Below are 27,977 nucleotides of genomic sequence, written 5' to 3'. Positions count from 1 at the left end.
CTGATCTCGTTAACGTTATGGAAATGTGAACACGCCCCCGAGTCATGCCACGTGGTTGCACACGCAGGTTGGATGATATTTCATAACATTCTTGCCCAACGTATTTAAAAATGGATACATAATGATTAATTGGAAAGCATGTTTGGTTCAGTTGTTAAAGTTAACATGTTTGCTAGCTTGTTTTGCAAGCTAAAGTTCAATTCTGGCTCAGGTTTCAAATGTGCATATTGTTGAGAGAGTCAAGCCGATGAAGCGAAGAGCATATTAGTGTTTGTCGTAGCAGCTAGATCAACAATGGAGATGTCCAAGAACATAACCTCTGGAAAAGAGCGGGAACCCTGAAAAAAACTGATCATAGCAATGACCAAAAAAGGTGAAGGCTGAGGCCGAAGCTTAAAAATGTGTGCACGGGTATCAAAAAGGTAGAAGCAGCCAATACTCTCACATTTGAGATGCTGGAATTTGTGAATTGGTGAATGACGTAATTGCTGAACTAATTGTAAAAAAAAAAAAAAGATACTTCCTGTCAATGGATTAATCGTAGTGCTCTCAGCTCCTCATCCACTCGTGTCCTCTCTCCTCTCCTCTCTCCTACAGTTCTCGGACTCACTCTCGGCGGAGGCGACGCTATCGGAGGTCAGAGTCGGACAGTTCATCTTACCAATCTCCCGCAGAGGACAGGTAGGATCCCTCCCCTCCCTCCTCTTAGTCCGTCAGTTTATCTTATCAGCTCGAGGTGTCTGCCGAGTTCCTGGTCACACCGCAGCGATGACTGATAAGGCAGAGGTGACTTCCCGATCTCGGGCCCTTATCGCAGCTTCACAGGAAGTGGCCCCATATTCACTCCACAGATCAATGCACTCAATTATAATGACATATTGAAACATTTCTGAAAGATGGTGGATGTTGTTTTTCACGGGTTTTTATGGATTATACTCAACGGCGTTGACAGCGTAATGGTCTCTAGTAGCTTTAACTGGTTATAATTAATCCTTAGATAAATCTTTGATCGCCACTGAAGGCAACATGTTGCATATTTAATGTAAATGGCATCCTTAAGAGCTCAATTAGTGAACTCTGACTCATGTAGCGTCGTTCCAATACCCAGAGTGCCTCCGATACGGCCTCAGATGCTGGCTCGTGTATCAGGGAGGCAAGTCTATGCAGCAATCTGCTATCATGCTATTTATCAGCTTGCACGGCAACAACACGAGTCACTCGCTATCCTTTTCGTGCATCTGGCCTGATCAGTGCTGCACATGTGGAAACCAGTAATCCATACCTGTGGATAAACACTGCTTTTCTTATTCCCTGATAATGCTGCGTTGTAAACACTAAATCTGCGTTGAAATCGTCCGGTGGAGAGCTCGTTAGGTTGCATTCAGGTGCATTATGACGCATTCGAGATCTGTCCAGATACAATTAGTATTAGGTGAATGTAAATTACCAGATGTTGCACTGATTGATGTGCAGAATGGGCTGCAACTATAAAGAAGCATGGGTGTCAAGAAAACTAAATCCATCATTCATCCAACAGACACCATCTGCACAGACCTGCGGGGCGTCAGACATTAGGAGACCTGGCAGCTGTCGTCGAAGAGTCCGATGGAGTGCTCGACCACACGGACATGAAGTGGAGACCTGCAACCAAATCAGTGTGTAAAACGGCTCCAAAATATCGCTCCGTCCTCTCCACCGCTACCGTAAGTACACTTTAGGACTCTTAGCGTTGGTTCGGTTACGGCCATGTGAAACAGCTCATCGTCAGTCAACGTACAAGGCCCACAGTGAGGCAGCTGGGTGTGAAACCTTTTTCTTTCTTAGCTCATTTGTAAAATTGCAATTCCACATCCTGTCAAAATCAATCAAAATACAGTATTTTTTTTCTCCAATGAATTACCTAAACCCGTTTAGCTGTTCTCTAAAGGATAGAAACTGGCCTGACTCTGAGCTCTTTTTATGCCTTATTTATTTTGCAGTCATGTTGTCGGTTCTTGTTCTTCTCTTTAAAAAAACACCTTGGAAGACGTCCGATTACAATCACGATACCGGTGGAAAATGAAACATTCTCCATATTATAGCAGTGTGAATGCCGTGTTTTAAAAGCAAATTAATTGCTCCTCCTTTCAAGAAATATAGCGACATATTCAAATTTAAATGAACAATAACTATTTTATTCCCATGAGCTATTTCTCACTAGATATTTATATTTCTTTATTAAAGGTATGTTTATTCTGTAATGTTTTTGTTCGATATTCAGAGGCAATACTTTTGATTCATTATTTCAACAAACTGTGCATTGCAACTACGGTCAATATTAGACAAATAAAACACCTGGCGACAAGTTTATTTATGTTGATTTGTAGTCGACTGCTACAGGATACAATAAAGGCTTTAGTTTAGTTCAAGATCGGTCTGTGGTTATATCTGTGGCGTACTGCCGAATACACGGCCTTTTATTTTATTATATCTTGTGTACCTTATGTGTATTCCTGCCCGATCGGTTAGTAATTGAACAATTTCGTTGTCAAATGAATGGCTTGCAAACAATTTAGGGGAATTCTTCCAAATAAAAGCATCCCTGCAGTATTAGTAGACTTGTTTTATTAAAGAATAACAGCAGACAAGGTTCTGCTAGTCCATTGTTAAACCCATTGAACACAGTATTTAATATTAGTTCTTCACAAAAAAGTGCCTTGGTATTTTAATATTTAGAAGTAGCAAAATCTTGTAATTTTAGGTTTTCATCAGCATGACGGAGACCTACGTTTGATCATTTATCTGCCACCGTGCTGTTCACGCCTCACTGAGATCTGAAGTTGTGACGTGATCGGATAACCAAAGTCACATTGAAAAGTGCGACGACGGCCTTTGGTCATCAAAAGGGCGGCTCGGTGTGCGGATGAGTCACACTTTTCTGTTAGGGATCAAGAGTGATCACTGAATGATCTTTTTTTATTTTTCCTGCCATATTGGATTACAATATATATACACATATATATAAACAGAAAAGCATTTAAGAAAATCTTTGTAAAAGCAAAAACTAAAATGTATTTACTTTGTTAGACTGGCCCTTGTGGTCAAAACAGTGAAAATGACTTTGATACTTTTGTCCTGTTATCCTGAGATGTTTTTAAATTAATGAGTAGTTTGTAAAATACATTTTACAAACTACTGCCTTTCAGGAGCCAGAAGTGGGGAAATCATAAAAAGATACGATTTTCACTTCAACTCCCCTCAGTCCCCTCTGGTCATCGCATCTGTTTCATGTTAAACTTCCAGCTGACGGTTTGAGCAGCCGAAATGAAACCAACAGAAAACAAACATCTTCAAACTGCAATTGGCGGCTTCGAGCTGTGTATCGCCGGTTGATTTTGTGACGTTCTCCCAAAGAGCCACATAAATACAGCGATGTCCTTAAACTCATTGTCTCAAGCTTACTGGAGCGTGCAATATTTTTAATTTCTCTCCAGCAATCATTACATTATGCTAATTGCACGGAAAAATGTTTTTAATTACACACCACATGCTTTTAATTGAAATTCAATAAATGAATCCATATATTGAGTCATGCCGGGCATTCACTATCCCAAAGTCCTTCAGGAGGACTTCACAGTTAGTTGCTGAGGCTTGAACTTACTTGTTCACAATTATTCACTGGTGTTTATTTTATTCATGGCATTTATTTATGGATTTTGGTTTGGGGAATAAAAGCACATAGTGTTGCAGAATGATATTTTGTTTAATATTTCTTCCCCCCCTCACCTCCAAAAGCAATCCATAAAGGGAAAGGTAGGTATGACTGTAAAGAAAAGAAACCTTACAAATAAATTGAATAATTGACGTGAATGTGGTTGATAATTAAACATGTCAACCTTTCGTTTAATTGATGACTTGGTGAATTTATTTTGTGGTGGAAGCATAAGAAACTTTGTGGCAACGACAGGAAAATAAATCTCCCAAGAACCATTCGAAATGTTTATCTGAGCAGCCTTGTCAAAACATCTCCAGGTGACATTGAAGAATGTCCCTGATTAAAACTGTGTTTTTGTCGATAAGTGAAACCTTTTACTTTTTGGGTGCGATGCGAGTGGCAGAAGACGAGCAAAGAGTTTTCCTTTAGAGGGTCGGTCTCCAGACTAGACGATGGGAAACCTTGGGGAGGACCGACTGGATGAACCTCTCGTAGTCCAAAAATAAAGAGAGATCATAATTTTACAAAATGAGTCTGTGGACGTGTGCAGTATAAAACAACGTCCTCGCTTCAGTGTGAAGAAAGAGCAACATCCTAGCTTTAGTGTGCGGTATAGAGCAACGTCCTAGCTTCAGTGTGCGGTATAGAGCAACGTCCTAGCTTCAGTGCGAATATAGAGCAACATCCTAGCTTCAGTGTGCGGTATAGAGCAACGTCCTAGCTTCAGTGTGCGGTATAGAGCAACGTCCTAGCTTCAGTGTGAATATAGAGCAACATCCTAGCTTCACTGTGCAGTATAGAGCCACATCCTAGTGTCAGTGTGAATATAGAGCAACATCCTAGCTTCACTGTGCAGTGTAGAGCAACGTCCTAGCTTCAGTGTGCAGTATAGAGCAACATCCTAGCTTTAGTGTGCGGTATAGAGCAATGTCCTAGCTTCAGTGTGCATATAGAGCAACATCCTAGCTTCACTGTGCAGTGTAGAGCAACGTCCTAGCTTCAGTGTGCAGTGCAGAGCAACGTCCTAGCTTCAGTGTGCAGTATTGAGCAACATCCTAGCTTCACTGTGCAGTGTAGAGCAACATCCTAGCTTAAGTGTGAATATAGAGCAACGTCCTAGCTTCAGTGTGCAGTATAGAGCAACGTCCTAGCTTCAGTGTGCAGTGCAGAGCAACATCCTAGCTTCAGTGTGCAGTATTGAGCAACATCCTAGCTTCACTGTGCAGTGTAGAGCAACATCCTAGCTTAAGTGTGAATATAGAGCAACGTCCTAGCTTCAGTGTGCAGTATAGAGCAACGTCCTAGCTTCAGTGTGCAGTGCAGAGCAACATCCTAGCTTCAGTGTGCAGTATTGAGCAACATCCTAGCTTCACTGTGCAGTGTAGAGCAACATCCTAGCTTAAGTGTGAATATAGAGCAACGTCATAGCTTCATTGTGCAGTATAGAGCAACGTCCTAGCTTCAGTGTGCAGTATAGAGCAACATCCTAGCTTAAGTGTGAATATAGAGCAACGTCATAGCTTCATTGTGCAGTATAGAGCAACGTCCTAGCTTCACTGTGCAGTGTAGAGCAACATCCTAGCTTAAGTGTGAATATAGAGCAACGTCATAGCTTCATTGTGCAGTATAGAGCAACGTCCTAGCTTCAGTGTGCAGTATAGAGCAACGTCCTAGCCTCAGTGTGCAGTGTAGTTGTACTCACATACAAGCACACTTTTAAAGTATTCTGTGCCTTTTTTTTTTGCTCCTGTAAAAACTCCCAAACAATGCACCATTCAGGACAGAAAAGGGAACAAGATCAATCTAACTGGCTCTGGGTTTGAAGAGAGGGTTATTGTCTTTTTCTTGTAATTTACGACTCTAATGATGCACTTATGTTGCCCGCTCTTCCCTTTTTCTTACACCTTACCTACTTAAGGAGGAAATCTTGATTGGTAAGTCGATGCTATCCGCAGATTCAGGGCTTATATTTGTAGGACGGTGCAGGCAAATGATTTACTTCTTACAGGAGAACGAGCACAGTCATCTGTCCCATTCTGAGGGCTTTCTTAGCTAGACTGATGGGATCTCTCTTTGTCTGCAATCCTTTTCATTTCTACATAATACCCATTTTGTGATGTTTGTTCGATGTTCTTTAAATGAGGTTTTTCAACGGGGCTATTGTTTACTCCTTTTCTCTTCACTCGAGTTAGAGCCGGTAGATCTCTCCACGCATAGTTTTTCTTTCTTCTCTTCTCTTTTGTTCTTCTTTTCATACAATTGTTTTACCTTAGACGTTATCTCAATTTGTTTCTTCTTGATTTCTTGACTTTAGTTGAGTTCAGACTTTCTTTTGGGGTTAATTGCATGCTTTCAAATTTGCATGACGTCTTTATCTTTCAAAAGTTTTCTGTCCCGAGAAAAAAAAAAAAAAAAGAATTCCTCCTCTGTGTTTTCAAGGAAATATGTGCCTATTGTACTAGAACATTCACAGTGCATCAAAGCAGATAGCAGGTGTCGTTTATCGACACACGTTTGGTTTCAAGCCGCAGCCCATTTGTCTGTTTGCAGATTTTGTCGTCAGAACCTGGAAGAGAGGTTTTACACGGGAAAGGGCCTCAGCGTTTATCCGGCCGGACCGAAGTTCCGCACGATTACGATTCGGGGAACGACACGTCGTCGCCGCCGTCGAGCAAAACCGGTGTTTTTCAGGCGAGTGTCACTGACGACAAGAGGAACCAGTGTAAACGTCTGGCCTCGCCTGAGAAGCTGAAGTTCACTGACAGAGACAGTGCCTCTGACTCAGGAAACTCTGTGACCAGCTACGCTTCCCTGTGCAAACCCTGTGCGGAGGACGGCTTGTCTGCGGCCCTTTTCAGTGGAAACGGCAAGAGGTAACGTCTGAAGGAATGCATCCCAGGAACATTTGCAAGCTGTTTATCTTCTGTTTTTCCAATGTTCTGTTTCCTCTTTTGAAATATTCATCTGAAGAGAGAGAACAATAGGGAGAGCTTTTCTTTTTTTTAAAAAAACAAAACAACAACAACAACACAGGTGCAGCCAGGGCTTTATCGCTCAAAAGCAGTGAATCGTCTGTGTTTGTTGCAGAGGGCAGATCACCTTGGGGTGTCGGGTGGAGGTTGTGAGATCTCCAAAGACTTCTGGCTGTTCCCAGAGGAGGAGAAAGTCGTCTGGAAGGCGAATGAAAAAAAGGCGGTCATCCAGCAGCAGGAGCAGGAGCCGCTCCTCGGGGAGCTCCAGATACTCTGGCCGCTACTCTCGGAGCCTGTCGCTGTCATCCTGCAGGTGGGTTCACTACGTCTATGTTTTATAGCGCTGATGTCCAATCGTAGCCAGGTTATGCTATACATTTTACACTTTTTATTTACACATTAAAAAAGTAGGAATGTGTTCCAGCCTGAAATATGTCAACAACTGTCAAATGGAGAAAAGATATCCACGGTGCCCAAATAAATCACAAAGCATATAGATAGCACATTTAAAATCCAAAATCCAATCCGCCCAAAGAAGGGAAGACTGAGCGATTGTTGTATAAAAATGTAAATTTTAGCTTGTTTTATGAAAAAAGCCCCAAACTGCTTTATTTGGATGCATTGAACACCATAAAGTAATATACAAGTGAAATGTATGGTTTGGTACATGAACGAATGAAAATGTCACAGATGTGCACTCATGCAAATTTTCGAGACCTCACCTAAATTCTCTCTGCACTAAACCATCTCCAACTTTATTCTGCTTTATGTTATCAAAGAGAGAATATTGTTATATTGTGCTGTGATTTGAGTTAGAGTCAGACCTTACAGCTGCATCAATATAAAGAAATAATTAACCTGAAACCATTTTTTTCGGTGTCATCTTCATTTATTCTTAACCAGTAACATATAGACGTATATTTACACGTCACATGTGTAGCCTTTTATTGTAGCCAAGAGTATGTAAATAGCCCTAGTAGTTGCAGAGATACACTCTTTTTAGTTTGGTATGCAATTTTCAAAGAAAGGGCCTCAAAATAGGGTGTTTTTTTAGACGGTTAAGGGTATGGTATAAGTATAGAACAGAAGAAAAAACACAAATGCTATGAATTTCCAAAAGGAAGTTGATGAAAAGACGCACCTGAGAGGTTTTAGGACTTTGCGTCGAAACATGTGCAACACTTAATTGAATGGTACTGCTTCGCTCGATAATGGTTCCTCTCTCTCGCCGCCAGCTCGTACTCGCGCTCGCCGAGCTCTTCAGCGGATGCGAGGCGCCGGGGCAGCGCGGCCAGCCTGAGCTCCAGAGGAAGCTACTCCAGACACAGCGCTGACAGGTGAAACCGAGCGAACCCTTTCAGCCGCGGGAGTTAGTCCTCTAGAGGGAGCGTACGTGGGAACAAACACACATTCACTTTAAACGCTCTCTTTTGTTTTGACTGCCTCGCAGACTCCGAGACAGAAAGAGAGCGCATAGCTCCAGAGGGACAGATGTGAAGCATGCACACAAGGTTAGTGGGAAGAGACAGAGACGAAAATCCTACTCGCCGATGAAGAAACGGAGGAGAGACTCGCCGAGCCATCTGGAAGCGCGCCGAATCACAAGGTAGTACGGCTTTTCCCAGCCGGGTTATTTACTGCTACAATATACATTAATATGCCAAAAGGCCCCGCCCCCTCACTTGGACAATTCCCCAAAATAAAATCACTTCCATCGTGTCGATGAGCTGCGTACCTTGAAATGGCATTCAGCCAGAGGATGAGATAACCGCCACCACAGGTGCTGAAGGACCAGATGGTGGAACACAGGCAATATGACACAAAACAAAAAAGTAAAAGTGTGATGTTCACTTTCTTTAGCAGATTGTATCTGCCACGCAGTTAGCTTTACTTTTCCTTTTAACTCATGCTTCTGCACAAAAGGACACAACAAATGTCAGATTTTATGGAGTTATTGCTCGAATGATCATTATTGTTTCAAAGCTGCGTGGATCAATATGGTTGTATTACTTGTTAAAAGAAGCTCCTCTGAGTAATTAACCCACAAAGATGCTCTAGAAACCCCTTTAGTGTCTCTTTTGAACATGGCAGGGAAGGCGTGTTGGTCAGTTTCAGCTCATTACCGCATATTGTCTTTTCAAAATAAACTTCAAACTGTAAAATCCGCGTTACAAGCCGCTCCTTCCTTCGGTGGGTGTCCCCGCTGTAGCAGGCTAACGCTAACGCTGCTGCTAGCTCCCTGTTGCTGCTGCTGCTGCCCGCGTCGAGTGTCGAGCCGGGGCTGGTCCCGCTACCTTCGGTGGTGGTCGGGGAGCTAGCGGGGAGCTGGCGGTGAGCTAGCATCAGCGCTAGCTGGCTACAGCAGGGACACCCAACGATGGTAGTAGCGGTTTGTAACCCGACTTTTATGGTAATTAGTTTTTAGCTTTACTTGCGAAAAACAAAACGACTTATTCAGGTTCAGGCAACAGTTGATTTACAATATTTACCACCAAGAGAAGTCCACATAAGTCTCCTGTAATTTTTGTTTTTAAACTTCTCTCTCATGCTGCTAAGTGCACGTTCAACAACTAGCTAGTCGCTTTCCCGTCTACCTGCTGGGCACTGACTGTATTGGAGCTTCTTTTCTTTTTTTTAATAATGCTTATGAGAGTGAACCAATATTTGGAGAAATTGCTGCAGTAAAATGAAAACAATGAACTGGTCATTTGCTCATGTTTCGTAAAAGTTCCTTTGCAGCTTTAGTGTCCTCACTGTGCCTCAGTTTCACGCCGCGTGCCGTCATTACTCTCCACAGTGCCAGGAAGCGGCCCATCCCTTACTTCCGACCCAGCCCGTCCAGCAGTCGGTCCACCAGCGTGTCGCCCTGGAGCAGCCTCTTTACCCGCAGCCGCAGCCGCAGCCCGCTCCACAGCATCAGCCGCAGCCGCAGCCGCAGCCGGAGCCACAGCTACTCCTCCTATAGGAGCTACAGCCGCAGCTCGTCCTGGAACTCGATCTTCGGGACGCGCAGTCGCAGCCGGAGTCGAGGCTCGTTGCACAAACGGCACAAAACCCGGCATTAGGGTTTACGTCGTCCAGGAGCACGTTGCAGGGACGGAAAGCTGGTGGCCGCGTTGTGGGTGTCGGAGCGGACCCGACCGCGTGCGTCTCCACGCTCCGCTTCGAGTGGAAATGTCCCCGCGGGGATCCGACCACTGTCTTTCATCGAGGCAGTGTTGTGTTGTCACTGCCCACGGAGACCACCGGAGACTGAATGTCTTTCTGTTTCTTTGTTTTTTGTTCTTGCACCGCGTCCTCTTGCATCCACACTCACAGCGGCTGCTCATCTCTGAAGGTATTTACAACAGAAACTACACATGGACACGGAAACAGCGTTCCTGTGTTTGGTCGACTCACTTCGCTGTCGCTTTACTTTAAATCCACTCACTTCCCATTAAATTATTCTCTTAAATGAATGCTTCATATTTATTTAAAAATGTATAGCTCTTTAAAACACTGAATTATAACGAATGAGGGGACCAAGAAGGACTGGAATTACTTTTACATTTTTGGAGGCGATGTACTGAGGCGTTTACTGTCCCGTGTCAGGTCTGAACGTTTTGGATTTAGACGAATCGAGGTGATGTTTGAGCCGAGTGTTTACGAGCGGCCTGGGAATAAAGGAAAAGGTTCAGTGCTCTGATCTCTGCGCTTCACGACGGGGAGAACAAACGCCTTTTCCTCTGAAGAATGATTCGGTGAGGGCGGCCTGACGGCGAGCAAACTGTCTGTCGGCTCAAATGTCAAGTTCATTCATCCTTTGATCAAGTGGAAAACGATTGAAATGTCAGTCTGTGTAATACAACCGAGAGCAATCGAAGCGCCCCAGAGAAGGTGTTTTGCTTGACTCAACTCAAGGCGAAGAAAACACAGTGAATCTGTTTTGCGAGAACAAAAAGGATACTTTTTTTTTTTTTATCAATTGTGCAGTGGCGTCCATATTTAATGTTTATTTAATATTTATTGGTCTGTCGTCCCTCTCGGTGGTGGTCATTCTATGCAACACTGTTATGATGACACTGCTGTAATTTATGTTTGGTTTGTTGTAAGTTATTCTTCATGTTTGCCACATCACTCACACCTACATCTCAAAGCAGAGGCAGATGTTCAAAAGCAAAAAAAAAAGTCTGACCTTTTGATTTTTTTTAGGCGCTTGTTTTTAAAGCAAAGCTTTGACATTTTGGGAAATAAGTGAATTGCCTGTCCGGAGAGGGAGTCGGAGGAGTTGATTGACACCACTCTCATATATGTCTGTTCAATGTGAAGCTGCAGGCAGAAGCTACGTGAGCTTAGCATACAGACTAGAAACCAGCGGGCTTGGCTTTGTCAGCTCCTCTAAAGCTCAGTAATTATAAAATATAATATGTGTTTAATCCAAAGTTACTGAACGGAACTTTAAACTAATTATAAAACAGTCTCGATTTAATATACGGATGCTTCTGTAGGACCTAAGAGCGTCAGCGAGAAGATTTATTTGTCTATTTCTACATTATTATTCTTAACGCTACAGTCGGAAGCTCCAACAGGAGGAGGAGACGCGTCAGTGGGACGCTGAGCTCTCCTCCTCCCGCTGGAGCTTTCTCCTCCTCTTCCTCCTCCTCTTCCTCCTCCTCTTCCTCCTCCTCTTCCTCTTGCAGCAGTTTTAGTGCTTCACCTCGCTGCTGCAGGAGGCCCAGGCCTGCCTAACAGATTTTCAAGATTTCTGAAGGACACTACCGCTTTAGTCCATAGTGACCACCAAAATCCACACAAAATGATGAAATGTAGTGACTTTACGTGTGAAAATGACACGTTGTGAGTACAGGAGGTTTATTTGACGGGGTATTTCTAGGGCAGACACAAAGAAATGGTGAACTCTCCCGAACTCTGCAGGGTTTTTCTGGAACCTGAAGTTCCTTTTTAGATTCATGAGATATGAATGCTAAGTTAGGCTAACCGGGTGCTAATAAAAACTTCATATTTACCACACACACACACACACACACACACACATGAGAGTGTTTTCAATCTTCTCCCAGTCTCAGTGTCAAAGTGATTCTAAAAAAGTTAATTTCAAGGAGGCTTTGCCTGCAGAGTTTGAATCTGCGAAAGAGAGTTTGAAACTGCCTCTCCGTATAATTAGAAGTTATATTTCTCAATCACTTCAAATCCATCATCCTGTCTGTGTAACTGCTGCAGGCCCGATAGACTGCTCTCTATGCACTCAATACTCTCAGCTTATTTCCCTGAATGTCAACGAAATTGGACGAATGAGGGAAATGTGACGCAGGCAGAGGAAGGGGACTCGGCACAAAAAAGTCATCCACAAACGAGGCGCCGGTGGAAGATCCGTGCCGTCTAGTCGATACACTTTTCTAGATTGGGCTCCCGGGAACACGACGCCCTCCCCTCTCCCTCCTGTTTCACAAGATGTAAAGTTCACATCAGTTCCTGTCATTTTGAAGATGTAAATACTGTGGTGTAAATATGCATCTGCATTGTATAGATTGTACAAAAAAAGGTGTGATTATTTAAATGTACAGAATGGGATTCAGGCCTCGTTGGATGTTCGAAATGTTGACGTGGATACGATGCCTATATAGTTAGACTAGTGGACAGAGGAAACGGAGAAAAAAAGGCCCCTCAATGGACTCTAGATGTCTTTGTGCTCAAGATCCCTCCGATCACGTCTTTTGTTCTCATAAAACAAAAATAAAAATTCCCAATAACAAAGTCATATAGCAATAGCGACCCAGTGTTTCAGTGTGCAATCATCATATGAAGGAGTATATAGTTTTACATACTGTAACATCTTATCTCCTCTCACTGCGTGTGTGTAGAATAATCTGTATGAAATCATGTCCTGAATTAAAAACGTCTTGTTTTACGTTCTGAAGACGCACTTCTTTATCCGTCCTGTGACATCATTGCGCTTGACCCCCATGGCGCTGCTGTTCCGCTATTAAAAAGCCAGTGAGTCACCGAGGGGGCGGGAGCTCCGGCTCCGCGTGAGTGACATGTGGACACGGACTTCATGGGGGCCTCTGGTCAGCTGTTGCGCCTGCGCTGCAAAAAATATCCACATCAGCAAGTCATTTCATCTTTAATTTACCTCTTAACCTGTTATTTAAACGCTCTAAAAAAGCGGACACGGGGTTATTTGGAGCAGACAAAGGCCTTGTTGTCTCCTGTTGTCTTCACTTGGACTATTTAAAGACTCTGTCTGACTTCTCGTGCGGATATTTTTTGCAGCGCGCCTGCTCTCCAGAACCTCCCAGCACTTTCCGGGACTCGTCGTCTTGTGAAATCCCCGTCCAGTATAAAACCCACAGCCAGCAGGGGCTTCACTTTTTTAGGAAAAGCCGTGTGCACTTTGACGGCTTGCTGTTGGATACACTGGTGACCGCGTTGTTATGCGCAACATCCGAGGCAGATAAAGTGCAATCACGTCGATTCAAGCAGTTCTGGTTTGTTTGTTGTTTTGTTCAAGAAAAGTCTTGGTTCGGCTTTGCTCCTAACAGCAGAACTTGACCTGGTCTCGATCTCATCTGGACATGGCAGAGGGAGACTTCTACACGATGGGGAGCCGGCAGAGGTTCCCCCGGGATCCGTTTGGAGAATCGCCGTTCAGGGATCAGCTCGGCTCTCGGTTTATGGAGGATGACTTTGGGATCCCGCCTTTCCCCGACGAGTTGGCGATGGACTGGCCCGGCTGGGCTCGGCCCGGCCGGCTCGGCACGCGCCTCAGCACGTCGCCCTTCGGCAGCAGTTTACGCACGGGTTTCCCCTCGCGGCAGTCGGCGGGAGGCCCCGCGGTGTACACGAGCCGGTACGGGGAGCCCTCCTCCAGGAGCTCCCCGACCGGCTCCACCAGCAGCGGCAGCGGCACCACCGGGGGGGAGCCCTGGAAAGTGTGCGTGAACGTCCACAGCTTCAAACCAGAGGAGTTAAGCATCAAGACGAGGGACGGGTTTGTAGAAGTGTCAGGTGAGTTGGGGGTGGTGTTGAAGAGGCCTCGCGTTTTGAGGATAAAGGTCTCGCTTGGTGTCAGTGATAGGAAGTGAATCAAACTGGTCATTTCTCTTCGTTTTATTCATAGAGCCCTTTTCAAAACGGGGGTTTAATGATGCGAAGGCATCTTCAGAATGACAATGATAGACATTACACTTTGAGTAGGATACAAAGTGAACATATTGGGCAAATAGTATCCTCTGCTTGTGAAAAACAGCTATTATTAAAAGTGCTGTAACTTCCGTTAAGGACGTTGAGGTCATGCCCTCAGTATTGCTAATGGAGGATATTACATCATGTTTAAAGATGTACTCTGCAATTTGGTAAGACTCCGCTGTGATGAGTATTTATTTTTTGACAAACTATACTAGAATTAAATGAAGTAATAGTGTTTTCTCAAGCAGAAATGTGTCCCTGACTGTGTGGAAATTGGAATAAAAAACATATGGCTATGTATTAGGAAGAGGCAAGTTCACATAAAATACAATTAAACATCGGCGGTATATTTATTATATAACCCAAACTCAAAATAATGATGATTTCATTGAGGGAACGTCAGTATTTTAAAAACTTTTCATGCCTCCATTATATTTTGTGATTTTTTCCGACGTTAACTTTTCACTGACTCACATTCACACAAAACAACTTAAACAACCATCACATGAAACACACAACTTGCTCCAAAGCACACGTCCACACGGAAAATACACGAGGGGGGGGTGAAAAAAAGCAGCAGTCCAGCCATTTAACAGCCAGGATCCTCTCTCTCCGTCTCTTCACTCCCACCTGACTGAGAAATACCAGCTCTCTCCCTTTGGCAGCCGACTTGAAGGCAGCACAATGAAAGCCTCCGCGGTATAACATGCTCCCAGCATTAATGAGTCTTGATATGGAAGAGCTAAACAGATTTGGGAGCCTGGGACTGTCATGTTGGCAGGCGGATCCTCAAGCCTGGACACCTGTTTCAGATTCCTGGAGAAGCGCTCCCTCCGTCGCCCACGGGCTCGATTTAGATTGAAGGCAAGGGCCCCGTGACAACAGTCTCTGTTTACAATAAGACGAGGCGGAGAGAATGTTCTTGGAGACAAGAGCTTTACCCTCCCGTCTCCTGCTGCGGTCCCCGGTCATGCTCAGTCACCGGTGACGGGAGTAAGTTACAGAAATGACTTCCTCTGGGTCAGCGCTTCACGGAGACGGGTGGATTCCTGGGATGAGCGGGGCCGAGGAGGGCGCAGAGGACAGCGCGCTCTGAGTTTTTAAATAAACACATTGTTGGTATGCCAGTTGGGTCATTCAGTCAGCGCCATGTTGGGCCTGCTAGTGACTCGACCCTCCCGATCTAAAAGTGTGACCCACGGGGAGAGTGATACGAGCATGCTGCAGGTGTTCAGCACACCAAAGCAACACTTGTCGAGCGCAGAGTCCTCCAGAAGAACTCAGTGTGCTCCTCATGGCCGACAGGAAGCGCGACGGGGAATTGGTCCCGTCTTCTTTTCTCCTTTTAAGATGATAAAAAAAATCTTACTGACGACGAGCGAGAACCAAAGGCCCGACAGTGAGATTTTATGATGCAAGCCGAACTCACAAAAACCATTAAAATGCACGTGTTGGCGTTATAAATAGCGCTTTTATAGGTTCTGTGGTGGGCGGAGCTAATCCAAGCAGCAACAGACTGAAGTGACATCGGATCCATCCTGTAATATTAGAGCACAGTTGTGGGTCATAAAACCAAAAGATTGATCTTTTCTGTAAATCACTGTGTAGAACTTAGTGGTTATACTCTGTAGAGGTCTCACGACGAGCGTCACCTCACGCCGTTACACGTTTGATCCCCAATTTATGTCAAAGTATTGATTAGTGAACTTTAAGAGAAGTGCTCGGCTCTTATAAACACGCAGCAGCAAAAGTATCAAAAGTACAGTAATACTTCATAACAACGATCAATTATAGTGAATAGTTTAGTTCATCTTTACTATGAACAAACAATGAAATGATAATTATTCATGTAATGATATAGTTCATGTTATTTGAACAGTTCATCGTTGCATTCATTGAAACATTTTAATAATTTGTCAATGATTACCAAAATGATTTGTGAACCTTTAAGAAATGAACTTTGTTAATGATTTGTAATACAGTTATAAACATTATTTGGAAGTGATGATGATAATACTGTTAAATATTAAAAGGTTAACAGTCAAAGGGTTCATTGGTTCATAATGTGTGTTCTGGTCCATCTATAATATTTATAATGTTTCACATCCACAAATACTACATATGGATCATATACTATTTCATAATATCTGCAACTGCTAATAACAGTTTATTACCAGCTGTAGTACGATATCATGTATAATTCATATGACACAAATCTACTTTAAAACGCCTTTAAAATAAATAATCAAATATATAAGTTAAAATAAGTATGATTAAAATATAATATTTAGCCAAAAATATGAATTATCATATAATTGTGATATAAAAGTAAAATAACGATGACCTAAAGTCTAAATGATTGTTATGATGGTCCTCCATGTCTCCTCCCAGGACATCCAGTACGATGAGCATTACATAGAGCGGCTGGAATTTGGCATCTCTGTCGTAAGAGAGCCTGAAAAAGAAGCGGCGGCGGCGGCGCCTCGCTGGACCAGACCTCCATTATTCATGAACTGGGACCAGTTTGAAGTCTTGCTGCGGTGGAAATAATGAAGTCGTGACTTCACCGGGGATCTTAGCACAGCGTCCTCCCTGGACTTTCTTTCTGGAGTCTGGCACTTTTGGGGCGGGCGGAGTCGTGACTGTCGGGGTGTAAGGTTAGCGGACAGCGGAGGCCGGAGTGCACGCGGGGGTCGAGCGGGGGAGGGGGAAAAGAAGGGAGGTGGGTGAGGGGGGGGGAGGGGAGGTGGCGTGATATTTAGCAACCCCGGAGCAGCTGCTGGAGCAAGCCCGAGAGAGACAACGGCCGTAAACCGAGCCGGCGAGCGGTTGTTTCATCATTTCGTGTCCGTTTCAACCCACCCAGTGGCCCCGAAGTATAAAAACCACTGCCACCGGGTGAGCAATGGAAAACCGAGTGTGTGCCAAAGGAAACATGTCGTGATCCCAGTGTCATCCACAGCTTTTTACACCCATTATGAATCATTGATACATTTCAAAGGATGTGATCCAGTCGAACTGGACAGTCATTTAGGAAACATGACGTATCTGAACTAGAATTTATCTGAGGTTATTTACTCTCCACTAACTCACCTATTTGTTTGATGTGTTGTTGTTGTTGTTTTCTCCCAACAGGAAAACACGAAGAGAAGCAGGAAGAAGGAGGCATAGTCACAAAGAATTTCACAAAGAAGATACAGTGAGTATCATCCAGTGATGAATGAAGGATGCAAACTCTCTTTTGGGTTTTCACACCACACGTTATGGACACAAACCATATTTATAATCATCTATTCAAGATAATATAAGATGAATGCTAAAGTGGCGCGACCTTGGAGACAAATGATCTGAATGAATGCATTAATGGTTTCCCACTCCAAGGCCATGTGGTCAGGAGGTGGATCCAGAGGGCTCTGGGGTTTATGGACATGATTTGGTTTATTTGAGCCATTTCGTTGGCCGAATACTGTACACTGTGATACTTTTATTTCTTAAAATCTATGAATATTAACTAGAAGAAAATCACTTTTCTATCCAGCTACTTGAAAACATGCAAGCAAGCAGGGTCAGAGGAAACAAGTTGACATGTGACCTTGGAGGACTTTAACTTTTTTACAGAGAACTAATGACTTTTAGTATATCATCGACTGGCCCAGTGTTTAAAAACATAGTTTTTCTCACATCTTTCATCGGCGACCCGAAGATTAAAACATTAACACTTTGGACTGCACAAGCTGAGAGTGTTTAAGTGAAAGTGTTACGACAAATTGGACCTTAAAATAAAGTTTTTCTCAATAATTTAAGGTAACATAGGGAGAGTAATTGACATTACACGTAACCCTGTAAGTTAAGTATTCTTTTCCTGGCAACTCTGAACTCTTATAAGACTGACCTAAAAACATTTTTATTCAGGAAGGCATTTTTTACCTTGTGTTGATTCGTCATCAGCTATTTTTCCTTTTATTATCATTATTATTAGTATTACTTAAAAGGTCCATACAGAGCGTCACGTCCGTACTCAACATGGCGGCATCCTGCACGTGTCATCGCTGTTTACCAGAATGTGGAAGCGGCTTCACGTTCAAGCTTTCGGTTAAAAGGTTTTTGAGCATCTGCTTCAGACGGCTCTGAGCGGACAAACAAAGTGAGCCGGCTCATCGTTGGACGTCACCCGAGCCAAACGTCTCCTCAACCTGCCCGCCTCTCTCCGCCTTTTATAATTGGGCAGCGAGAGGACTTCAAACGGCCGCGTTGCTAATCTCTGGTGCGGATCGCCGTCTCGCTGGTGCGTCGCTCCAGTTCCGCTAATTTCCTGTTGGCTAATTAGTTAGCGGTTGTGCTCGCGCTGCACTGTTGATATCACAGTCCTGGTAATTGGAAAGTCCTCAGATCAGGCCTGTGCTCCTCAGCGAGGCAAGACAAACAATCACTGAGTGAAGACAGACGCTGTGGATACATATAACATCTGTACATTTATATATACATATGCGTGTATTAACAGAAGGGAACCTGGAAGACTTGAACTTTTTTGTGGAGAACTCTTGAAGAAAAACTTTGATCATTAACTCGCCAAAGTGTTTAAAAACATAGTTTTTCTCACACGGCTCGATGGCGAGCAGAGCATTAAAACACACACTTTGGACTGCACACACTTCACTTGAAATATAGTTTTCCTCAAGAATTAAGGAACATGCGGGAGAGTAATATATATATATATATGGGGGCTCTGGAGGGGGAGGGGGTCAAATATATAAATAACTGACCTCGATACCCAAATCCTCTGCTCATAATAAAACAGAGACATCGCACAGAGAAGGCACAGGACCAGTGTGTATGGTTCAGCATGTACTTTAACTCAAGCACCAATTAGTTTTTTTTTAATTCTATTTCTTCTTAAAAGTGACTAAAAGATGTGAGGAAAAAAAAAACACAAATATTTCCTCTGAATGTCTCGGAGTAGTTTTAATAAAGAAGATGATTTACTATAATAAATAAGTAATCAAACAGTAAAGATATAATAAATAAGTAAACCCTAAAACTAACATAAAACAATGTAAGATATACGCTGAATGGGTTGAGATCACATGAATGCACATGTAAAATATGAAATGTTGATTCAGCACAAAGCATGAAATAAGACTATTTGATGGACCTCACAATAACACTTGTTGTAAGTTTGAGCTGGACGGTAAACATGTTTGTGACTGTTACTTCCACCACTGTGTGTGTGACCTTCAAATGAATGCAACACGTTCATGCAGATATGCGCAGGAGGGGAGGCCGCAGATTAAAGGGAAAGTAGATAAAACATTGCAGTTCATGGCATAATTTATTGACAGAACACGCTTGTGATTTACGGTGAACGGGGTCCAAGGGTGGACATGAAATATGTCACTTATTAACCAAATATGTTGTTTGTTAAATCAGTCCAGAGGGTGTAGACAGGAAAACCTTGGGTTGCAACATCCAGTATGCCTTCAATGTCTTACACACACACACACACACACACACACACACACACACACTAACAACCACTGGGTCCGGTCTCCCTTGTCTCGGTTCTGTCTCTGCATCTCTTGAGAAGGGTTGGGGCCCTTTTGGCATATTGGACAGTTTTTTGGCAGCTGTGCAAAATCAATATGTGAGATAAAATGTGCGCTTGCCACAAGGTAAATAAACTCCTTGAGCTGCTGATAAATAAGGTTTCAGTCCCACGTTAATGGGCCCGCTGGGGGATTGAACTTTGTCAGAAGGGGCAACTTTGCTTCGCAGCGATTGGCTCCTTGAAGGATGTCGATGGACGGAGGGGTGGCTATGATTTACTTATTTCATATCGATATACAGACCACGTGTATTTCACACTGAACAGTGCTGCAGGAAATAATCATAAAACCCCAGAAATGAGTCAGCATTTCTTTCTCACTCACAGGTTTTAAGTTGGTGCCTGAAATAAAGTCCGTGTTGATAGATTTTAACACGCTGTTCTACGCTACAAAAACACTACATACAAATGTCATTTTTAAAGCTTTTTGAACATGGTGAAGAAAAATATAATTCTGCAATGAGATGCAACCTGTAGTGGGTGAAAAAGGCCAATCACAAAGAAATAAAGAGGAAGTTGCAATACTCAGAATCCAACGTTAACCTCAGCATGTTAGCGTGCTAGCTTTAGCATTTAGCTCAAAACACTACTGCCTACAGCCTAACGGAGTTGCTAGCTTGCATTTAGATCCTTAGTCTGGTGTCAGTATTTCTAAACGACATATATTACATTGCACAGTAGATTAAATATAGTTGTTTATATGACATTTGCATATGTTATCATGAAGTAGCATGAGGGGATAATGAAAAATGGAGAAGGAAAATAAAGCGGCAGTCACTGCTGAAGCCTGAGAGATTAATATTGATGGTAAAACTTGCAAAAGAATGAGTTATGTTCAATGCTAGTGTCCTGATATACATATAATACAGTAATATTATATAGAGTACTCTTATGTCCAATATGTATGATCGTTTGTCTTCAAAGCTCGGGGCCTCCTCCATCTTCCCATCCTCCCAACCCCCCACACACCTCACTGCCTTTGTCCTTAGGATGATGTGAAGACATCTTCATGGACCCACTTCCTGCAACGTTATGTATTTTAAAAATATGTTTATTTACATCGGTCTTGTTCCCTCCGCCACGAAGGTCATGTTTTCGGTTGGGTTTTGTTGATCTGTTTGTCAGCAGGATTACGGTAAAAAAAACAACCTCGCTGATTTTTCATTAAAACCGAGGAAGAACTCATAAACTCTTTGGAGACAATCAGATTCGCGGGGGGCCGGATGCGGGACTTATCTTTCACGTTTGTGCACATTGCCAGATACCGTGCTGCATTTGGCCTCGGCAGAGCTCTGTTTAGGTTGCACCTAAATTGGACGTATTATAATCCGTCTGTTCAGACTCTGTATTTCAACCAAAACAACTTTCTCCATTTGTTTTTGGTCTTGCCTTTCTCCCACCTGTTGTACCCCTTCCGCCATTTGAGGAGGTGTAGAGCCTGTATTTCATTCTCTCTCCCTCGTCTTCCTGGTGGACTCGGGGATGGGTCTGGAGGATGTTGTGGACCTGGAACGCTCCATGAGACGCTGCATGTGACACGTGACCACGCAGGTGGACCTGACGTGACCCCTCTGTCGGTCTGCTTTTGTGGGATGAAGTTTCAGTCCCTCCCGACTTATTTCTCAGTGCAGTGTGGAAGCCAGTGGAGGGTCCTCTCGAATTACACGGCGTGTAAAAGCCACAGTCTCAGTCTCCTCGTCTGGACGGGGCAGCCTGTTTACATGAACTCCCAGAGACACTTGGCTGCTCGCGCCGAAAAAACCCGCAATACCCATATTTGGCCACAATGTCTGGACAGGGAACAGAGTTGCCTGGGAGTCTGTGTGTTTGCCTCTGAGGCGCTTCGGAGGATTGCCCTTCCTCGGTGAGGTGTATTATTTTGAAAATCAAACTTGCGATCAACTTGATACCTCAATACAAGCATCCATTTGATAATGTAACCTCATTAAATATCATTAATAAAGCCTGAAATATTGCAGCTCAGGCTGAACTTCCTGCAAGTTTTTTTTACAGTCAATTATCCCCCTTTTCTTCAGCGTGAGAAGTGTCAAAAGATATTAAGCAAAGAAGAAAAATTGGCCGATATAATGAGCTGCTGCCTTTATGGCAGATGAGCGCAGCAGATTAGGAAACTAAACACTGATGGTAATTTACAGGTGTTAAACTTCTGCAGACAGACGCTCTCGTTAATTGGAAATCGAGTTTATTTTTTACCTCACACCTGGAGCCCATGTGCGTGTGTTTTTTCCTCCTCTCTCTCTCTCTCCTGTGTTCGTCACAGAGCTGGAGGATTTTTAATGGAAACGTCATTGAGTTCATCTCCTGGGTGTGAGGCTGTGTGAGTGTAGAATGAGCGCTATAGCCAGGGAGGACTGGGTGAGCATTTTTAATAACTGTTAAAATCCAGAGCCAAGTTTTATTTTTTTTATTCTAAAAATACAGCGCTAAGATCATCCGACTGCGGGCTGTTGATTGGTATTGTGTCAAAATAAAATCCACCCCAATTAACAACGTCTGCGCAGCTCGTCTGGAGGAAAGCGTCCCACTTCTGCTCGACCTCCGAGCAGGAAGTGAACTGTTTCTCCAGGCTGTTTCGCCTCGCGGCTCTTGCTGCTCCCGCCCGTGCTTTCAAACATGCCGAGCACACAGCAGATTTTACAAGTGAACTTCTGCCGCTTTTCACATTTGAACTTCTACCGTCGCAACAAAAAAAAAAAGGGAGAAGACAATAGAAGAAGAAGAAACACAGTCATTCATCCTCACCTCTCGCGCTCTCTCCTCAGGATCCCGATAGATGTGGACCCCGTGACCGTCTTCGCCTCCTTGTCTCCCGAGGGCGTCCTCATCATCGAAGCCCGGCAGACGCCTCCGTATTACCTCTTCAGCAACGAGGACTCCCCGCCGGCTGGAGACACACAGGAGCAGGAGGCCCCCCAGCCGCAAGAGGCCCCCGCGGTCTAGCACCCGGCGTCACCACTAACATAACCAATCGTCCTGCACTATTGATTACGTGTCTGATAGGAAATGTGTGGCCTTCCGCCTAATGTCAATGTGTAAAATATGACACGTCCCGTTTGAGGTCCTTATTAAAGCTGCACAAGGAAGAGATTTGAAGTACACGAGCAGATAAGTGAGCATGACGCTGTCCTTGAGTTAAGTTGAATGCAGGTGTCACTTCTCTTTCATGTTAAATGTAAACCCAAAATTCAAAAACTTAAGATTGTTCTTTGTACTCTTTTATTACAACATGAATAGAGACCAGCTGCTCGGATAAACATGTGCTCCTGTTTGATTTCTTCTCGGGCCCCCGGTCTGGTGTAGAATTGGTAAATGCATATCTTCAGGACTGCGGTGACGTTTTTTGGGGATTTTTTTTTTTTTTTTTCAGTACACAAATGTTAACTTGTCTTGTGCAGTTTTAATATTCTATATAGTTTATACATCCTGAAGGTTATGCAAGAGTTGTTGGGCCGCTGATGCATTTGAAGTCATAGCATTCTCACTAACCAGTCGGTTAACATGACACTGTGTGAGAATCATATTTGTATTTATGTTAACATCCAATTAATGAAGTGGAAGTTGTTTTTTTTGCATTTGTATGTGATTTATTTGGTTAAAAAAAACAGACAAATGTGCCTTTTATTTCCTTGAGTGCCTTGCCTTCCTTCAGTTCTTCACTTGTTCCTCGTTTGAGTTGAATGTCACTTTAACAGGTGACCTGTTGTGGCTTCACTGTGCGCTGAATCGTGTCCTGCGAGTGTATTGTAAATATACTTCAACCATGTGCCAATTCATTCTCAACATTATTCTGAAGTGTTCCACGTTTTGCAACAAGATTTGCGTTTTTTTTTGTTTGTTCTTTGATGATTATTTTTCTCGTATTTTCTATCTGAGCGTCGGGGAAGATGGCTGCACGGTTGCTGGAGCGCACAGACGCGACCTGTTTGCCAAGGACGTTTGTCTCCTGCATACTTTTCCTGTTGACGTCTTTGTGTTGGCTGATGCAATAAAAACAAAACGTCCGGCCAATCTCCCGGTGTGTCTTAACATCTGTGTCTTTTTGTTGCGAGCCGTGCCACTCTCTGGCCTGGCACCGAGGATCCAGGGAGCCTGTGGTGTTATTGTTGGATAACAGAAGGAATTGGGCAGCAGATTAGCGGAGGGCTTAGTGCCGGGTGAGATTGGCACCGCCTTGTGATGCGGAATGGGCCGAATGCACGGAGGCAGCACTGCCAGAGCTTTTTGTATGCGAGGGCGCAAAAAAAACCCCAACTAATTTGGGACAGTTCCTTTGCATGTTGTGTGATGCAAAAAAATGCAATCCTCTCTTATGTATTGGAATCAAGAGAGATGATCTGCTGGAATAAAAAGTTTTTCAAACTGCAGTCACACTACGGGAGGGAGGGGGGGGGACGACGACAAAAGGCCTCCACAGTTTTGGCCGTGCAAAGGCGCCGCTTTGTGAGATGTGCCAGCGCGCAGGAAAGCGTCTGTATTTACTGCTATTAGACGGCGAGTGGACCTGCGCTGCCATGGCAACATCATAATTGGGCAAGCTATTCACGGGGAAGTGACTAACGCGCAGCTGTGCAAACGTATAGTATCAGCTTAATGTCAAAACCTCTTAGCTGAAACGGCGTGATTAATTAATCACTTCTTTTTTTAATCTGACTTTGCACTGGTGTATTTTCAGAGGGAGCTACATGAGCATGACTGAGCGATCACTTATTCAGGACACATTCAGTTGCAGATTCACACGTTGGTTTAAAGATTGAGGGGATGCGAAAACATGTGGGAATAATGAGTGACACCAAATTGAACATTTTGACTATTGCTTTATTGGAGCTCCGAAGACAGCGTGCTTACACATGCGAATGTGTGTTTATTGTTTATGGACTAAAACGTGTGTGTGTGTGTGTGTGTGTCCGTGTCTGTGTGTGTGTGTGCATGCGTGCAACATTTTGCCCATATTTCTGCCTCTACTCGGTGCGTTCTTGCTTCGCGTCGACGGGCTCCAGCTCCTGGCTCGGGCCCTCGCTCGGCGGCCTCTCGCCCGGCCCGGGCCCCTGGAGGTGGTCGATCTCTTCCTCCACCGAGCCCGTCGTGACCCGGATCTCTCCATCCACGGCTGGCTCCGTGCGCTCCGGCGGTTTGGATGTGCCCGTGGGGACTTCGCGGTGCTCAGGAGGATCTCGGAGACCCGCGGACTCTTCGCCGGCCTCAGAGGCCGGAGGGCCGGTCTCTCCGGCCGGCTCCTCGTGGCTCTCCTCCTCGGGCTGCCTCGTCTCATCGTGCTGCTGAGCCTCGGCCCGATCGCCCTGAAGCTCGTGTTCCTCTGCAGGCGGAAGACATTGGGCCTCCGGTGCTCCGCAGTTCTCCACTTCTGTCTCGGGGGCTTCTTCTTTCTCCAGTTTTTCTCCAGTCACCTGCAGCTCCACCTGTGTTTGTGCATAAATAAGAAGAAAATATCAGCAGCGAAATGAAATCGTTGCAGGTTAGCGAGCTCGGCCTTCATGCTCCATCAATACCACTGAACTTTCAGACCAGTCCTTTCATAAGTGGAGACTCGTGGATATTGAATTGGATGCAATCCGCACATATCGGTCAGAACTTGTCTTTAAAGTCTCCGGTTTAGAGAACAGGTTTGACATTATGGGGAAATGTGTTTAACTCTCAGCAAGAAAGCAAACCAGCACATACAAACCTTTCCTGAAGGAGTCACTCCAGGTGAACGTTTTAACTGATAGCAGCATAAAACGTCCCCACTTCATCACTCACAGTAAGCTAAAATGTTATGTTTAAATGTGCAAATGAGAAATGATCTTAGTAAATATGCAGTAATCTGCACACATTTCCAGAACAGAGAGCGTAAAGAATAAAGTCTCATTTTGATGACATATCAGAGTCAAAGATTTTGGATCTCACTTCATTCATCAGAAATTCTGACAACAGCCGCAGCAAACAACTTTCTCAATGTTTGTTTGAAATAATATTTCATATAAATCATTTTATGATTTATATATGAGTACAAAAACCTTCGGAGAAGAGATTGAAAATGAAAATTGGCTGCTTGTGAGAGCTCCTAAAGTGGACATTTCTGTCTGGGAGTGAGAGAAAAACTAACTTAAAAGACTCCACAAAGTTTGACAGCGTAACATTTATTAACTAATTGATATCACTACAATAGTATGTTTGTGGAAATTGTATGTTTAAATATACAAATGAGACATTATCTAACGCAAACGTTTGCTCAGTTTAAGTGAAATCTACTGAAACAAATGGACAAATTAAAGCTAAAAGTGTGTTTATTTCATTTAGTGGCGTCTGAATGAAGACACGTTATGGAAGCAAAACAGCCCTAAATATCAAAGCGTATCGGTGCGTCGGCGTCTCGCCCTCAAAGTACATGATCTTCCCAGCTGTGATCACCTGGATGGGAAGGATGACGGCAGAAGCAACGAAGGTTTTGGAAACTGGAGCTTCCACGGTCAGGATACCGTCGACAGACAGCATGGATATGATTTTGCTCGTGTCCATCTCAGCTGGCAGCCTGAAAACAACAAGATCCTGTTATCCGACACTGAAACTGATGCGCATACTGTACGGTCTCTGTGTTTTTCCAGATGTCTGCAACATGGCTGCTGACTGGTGTTCAGAACTCTTCGTACCTGTACTTCCTTGTAAAACATCTGGCGATAAATCCATGCTCGTCTGGCCTCTCCTCGTGCTTCCCTGGGGATGGATTACCGTTTATGGGGAAGAATGTGAGGACACACAGAGGAGTCGAGCAACACAGAGCAACCACTCAGCACAGAAATTAATTTCTGCCACAGCGCTGAGATTTCCCCGAGCCCATTATTTCAGCAGCTTTCTAATGTTGTTTCATTCGGCTTCCTTTCCATTAGTGTCTAGTTTTGAGGGGTTTATTCTGTGAACTGCGAGAGAAGTCTATTTAGATAACTCCGTTAGAGATAATAATATTAAATAGATAAGGTTGTTAACACTCGAGCCGAAACTACATCCCGCGCGTTGCGACGTCGAAGTAAACGCTTGACGCGGTGCAGTTATAAAACCGCACGCCAAAGCTCTGTACCTCTGACCTCCAGGAATCCGCCTCGGACGCTGAGAGAAATCTCTGAGGGAAAGAAGTGAGCTACTTCCAGGCTGACCCTCCACTTGTACGGCTCCTTGCTACTCTGCTGGCCGGGTTGATGCATGGGCCCAGAGATGTAGGGCACGAACAGCGGAGCGGGTATGTACCCTGGCCAGGAGCAGCCGGCCAAACCCCTCTGGAGCCGGTCCACGTCCGTCCACCGAGGGTCCCCCGGCTCCAGGAAAGGCGGCAGGCCAGCATCCTGATTGAAAAGCCTGCTGGACTGCCACCACTTTCTCAGGGGGAACCAGGGGACACCTCCGCCGCACGACTCTGTTTGCTCACAGTCGCCCATGCTTTCAAGAAACAAAATGACAGCAAAGAAAAAAAAAAGAGGAGAAACGTATGGAATGGGGGGAAGGAAAGCCGGAGTTGGACCCTCTTGAGTTGAATTTGAGCAATTCAAATCCCCTTAAGTAGGGGGGATGATAAAAGAAGGCGGAGGGCGGAGAGACGGAGAAATCTCGGCGGGGCTTTATATATACTGCTCCTGTCTGTTTTAGCACTTATTAAGCACTCATGCCGATCCCATGAGACGGCTGCGTGGGCATGCATGGGGCGATGGGTGTGGAGGGGAGGCCGCTACCTCTCGCCGGCCTGAAGAAGGCGGCGGACTAATTAGTTGTATTTTTAACTTTTGGGGGCGCGATGGCAAATAGCGAGCGGCCGGCCGAGGCGAGTTCGCGTTTGAACTGTTGCATTTCGTTGCCTGAAGACCGCTCTTCTCACGTCCCGGTGAACTCTATTCTGTCAGTGGTGACTGGGCGCCTCAGTGTTGTCGTGAGCCAGCGAGAGTGTCTCTTCCCACTGCGTTTCAGCCCCTCGAAGGACACACACACACACACACACACACACACAGTGGCAGCGGTTTGTCTGGAGCATGAAATACCTCCGCTGGAGGCTGAGGATGACACAAAATTATCTGTTTTGTGTTATCTGAAACGTTTCAGTGGCATGTGTGTGTAGTGAGTGTACAAAGCTCCCTTCCACTTCCATTTTTCTTTTTGCTCGGCAGTCTCAACAAGGTTATTATTGTTCCCTCTTTTATCAAGTGTGACAGACTTGTCAGTGTTTCATTTTTACAGCCGTGTGCCCCGAGATCCGAGCACACTGTCCACTGGAGCACAAAACAGATTGAACAGATGTTTCTGACACTTTGTGTGATGCCTCGCCCACAAATTCTGTCTGTAGGATATACTGTGAGAGGTTGAATTAGGTTTCACTGCTGCTGCTGCTGCTGCTGCTGCCGGAGTCGCCTACAAAGATTTGCTCCACTGTTCAAACCATCACCAGAGACTTCCATCCTGTTCCCATTGAAAGGCACATATGCCCACGGTGCACCAAGATGTTCGTACTCTTCAAAAGTTC

The 27,977-nt window shown here is 44.4% G+C and overlaps 3 protein-coding genes across 3 annotated transcripts in view; 2 read left to right on the top strand and 1 right to left on the bottom strand.

Annotated features, from left to right (window-relative positions):
* The window catches only part of srrm4 (serine/arginine repetitive matrix 4), a 61,269-nt gene extending 49,954 nt beyond the window's left edge, over positions 1 to 11,315 (top strand). The window contains exons 7-13 of the mRNA XM_068604892.1: positions 598 to 681; positions 1,538 to 1,703; positions 6,245 to 6,567; positions 6,782 to 6,979; positions 7,902 to 8,003; positions 8,117 to 8,272; positions 9,464 to 11,315. Coding sequence (XP_068460993.1) covers positions 598 to 681; positions 1,538 to 1,703; positions 6,245 to 6,567; positions 6,782 to 6,979; positions 7,902 to 8,003; positions 8,117 to 8,272; positions 9,464 to 9,731 — 1,297 coding nt within the window. The 3' untranslated portion in view covers positions 9,732 to 11,315. The remainder of the gene's footprint in view (positions 1 to 597; positions 682 to 1,537; positions 1,704 to 6,244; positions 6,568 to 6,781; positions 6,980 to 7,901; positions 8,004 to 8,116; positions 8,273 to 9,463) is intronic.
* Positions 11,316 to 12,868: 1,553 nt separating this feature from the next.
* On the top strand, positions 12,869 to 23,489 carry hspb8 (heat shock protein b8). Its single transcript, XM_068604893.1, has 3 exons — positions 12,869 to 13,674; positions 16,990 to 17,053; positions 22,240 to 23,489. Exons 1-3 carry the CDS (start codon positions 13,242 to 13,244, stop codon positions 22,415 to 22,417), a joined length of 675 nt encoding a protein of 224 aa, XP_068460994.1. The 5' UTR covers positions 12,869 to 13,241; the 3' UTR covers positions 22,418 to 23,489.
* Positions 23,490 to 24,368: 879 nt separating this feature from the next.
* si:dkey-1k23.3 (heat shock protein beta-1) lies at positions 24,369 to 27,045 on the bottom strand. Its single transcript, XM_068566590.1, has 4 exons — positions 26,550 to 27,045; positions 26,125 to 26,188; positions 25,886 to 26,006; positions 24,369 to 24,894 (listed from the first exon to the last, which is right to left on the bottom strand). The coding sequence occupies exons 1-4, from the start codon at positions 26,902 to 26,904 to the stop codon at positions 24,436 to 24,438; spliced, it is 999 nt and encodes a 332-aa protein (XP_068422691.1). The 5' UTR covers positions 26,905 to 27,045; the 3' UTR covers positions 24,369 to 24,435.
* Between the last annotated feature and the right edge of the window lie 932 nt (positions 27,046 to 27,977).

Source organism: Clinocottus analis, unplaced genomic scaffold, assembly GCF_023055335.1.
Source record: "Clinocottus analis isolate CAN_PGR_092001 unplaced genomic scaffold, fCliAna1.0.p SCAF_7, whole genome shotgun sequence".
In the NCBI taxonomy this organism is placed as follows: Eukaryota; Metazoa; Chordata; class Actinopteri; order Perciformes; family Cottidae; genus Clinocottus; species Clinocottus analis.
This window is presented reverse-complemented; position numbering and strand designations above follow the sequence as displayed.

Coding starts and splice junctions, on each gene's coding strand:
- hspb8 (XM_068604893.1), top strand. CDS start 13,242: ATGGCAGAGGGAGACTTCTACACGATGGGGAGCCGGCAGAGGTTCCCC. Junction 13,675..16,989: donor CGGGTTTGTAGAAGTGTCAG/GTGAGTTGGGGG, acceptor TTCTCCCAACAG/GAAAACACGAAGAGAAGCAG. Junction 17,054..22,239: donor AATTTCACAAAGAAGATACA/GTGAGTATCATC, acceptor CTCTCTCCTCAG/GATCCCGATAGATGTGGACC.
- si:dkey-1k23.3 (XM_068566590.1), bottom strand. CDS start 26,904: ATGGGCGACTGTGAGCAAACAGAGTCGTGCGGCGGAGGTGTCCCCTGG. Junction 26,189..26,549: donor CGGATTCCTGGAGGTCAGAG/GTACAGAGCTTT, acceptor ATCCATCCCCAG/GGAAGCACGAGGAGAGGCCA. Junction 26,007..26,124: donor TGTTTTACAAGGAAGTACAG/GTACGAAGAGTT, acceptor TGTTGTTTTCAG/GCTGCCAGCTGAGATGGACA.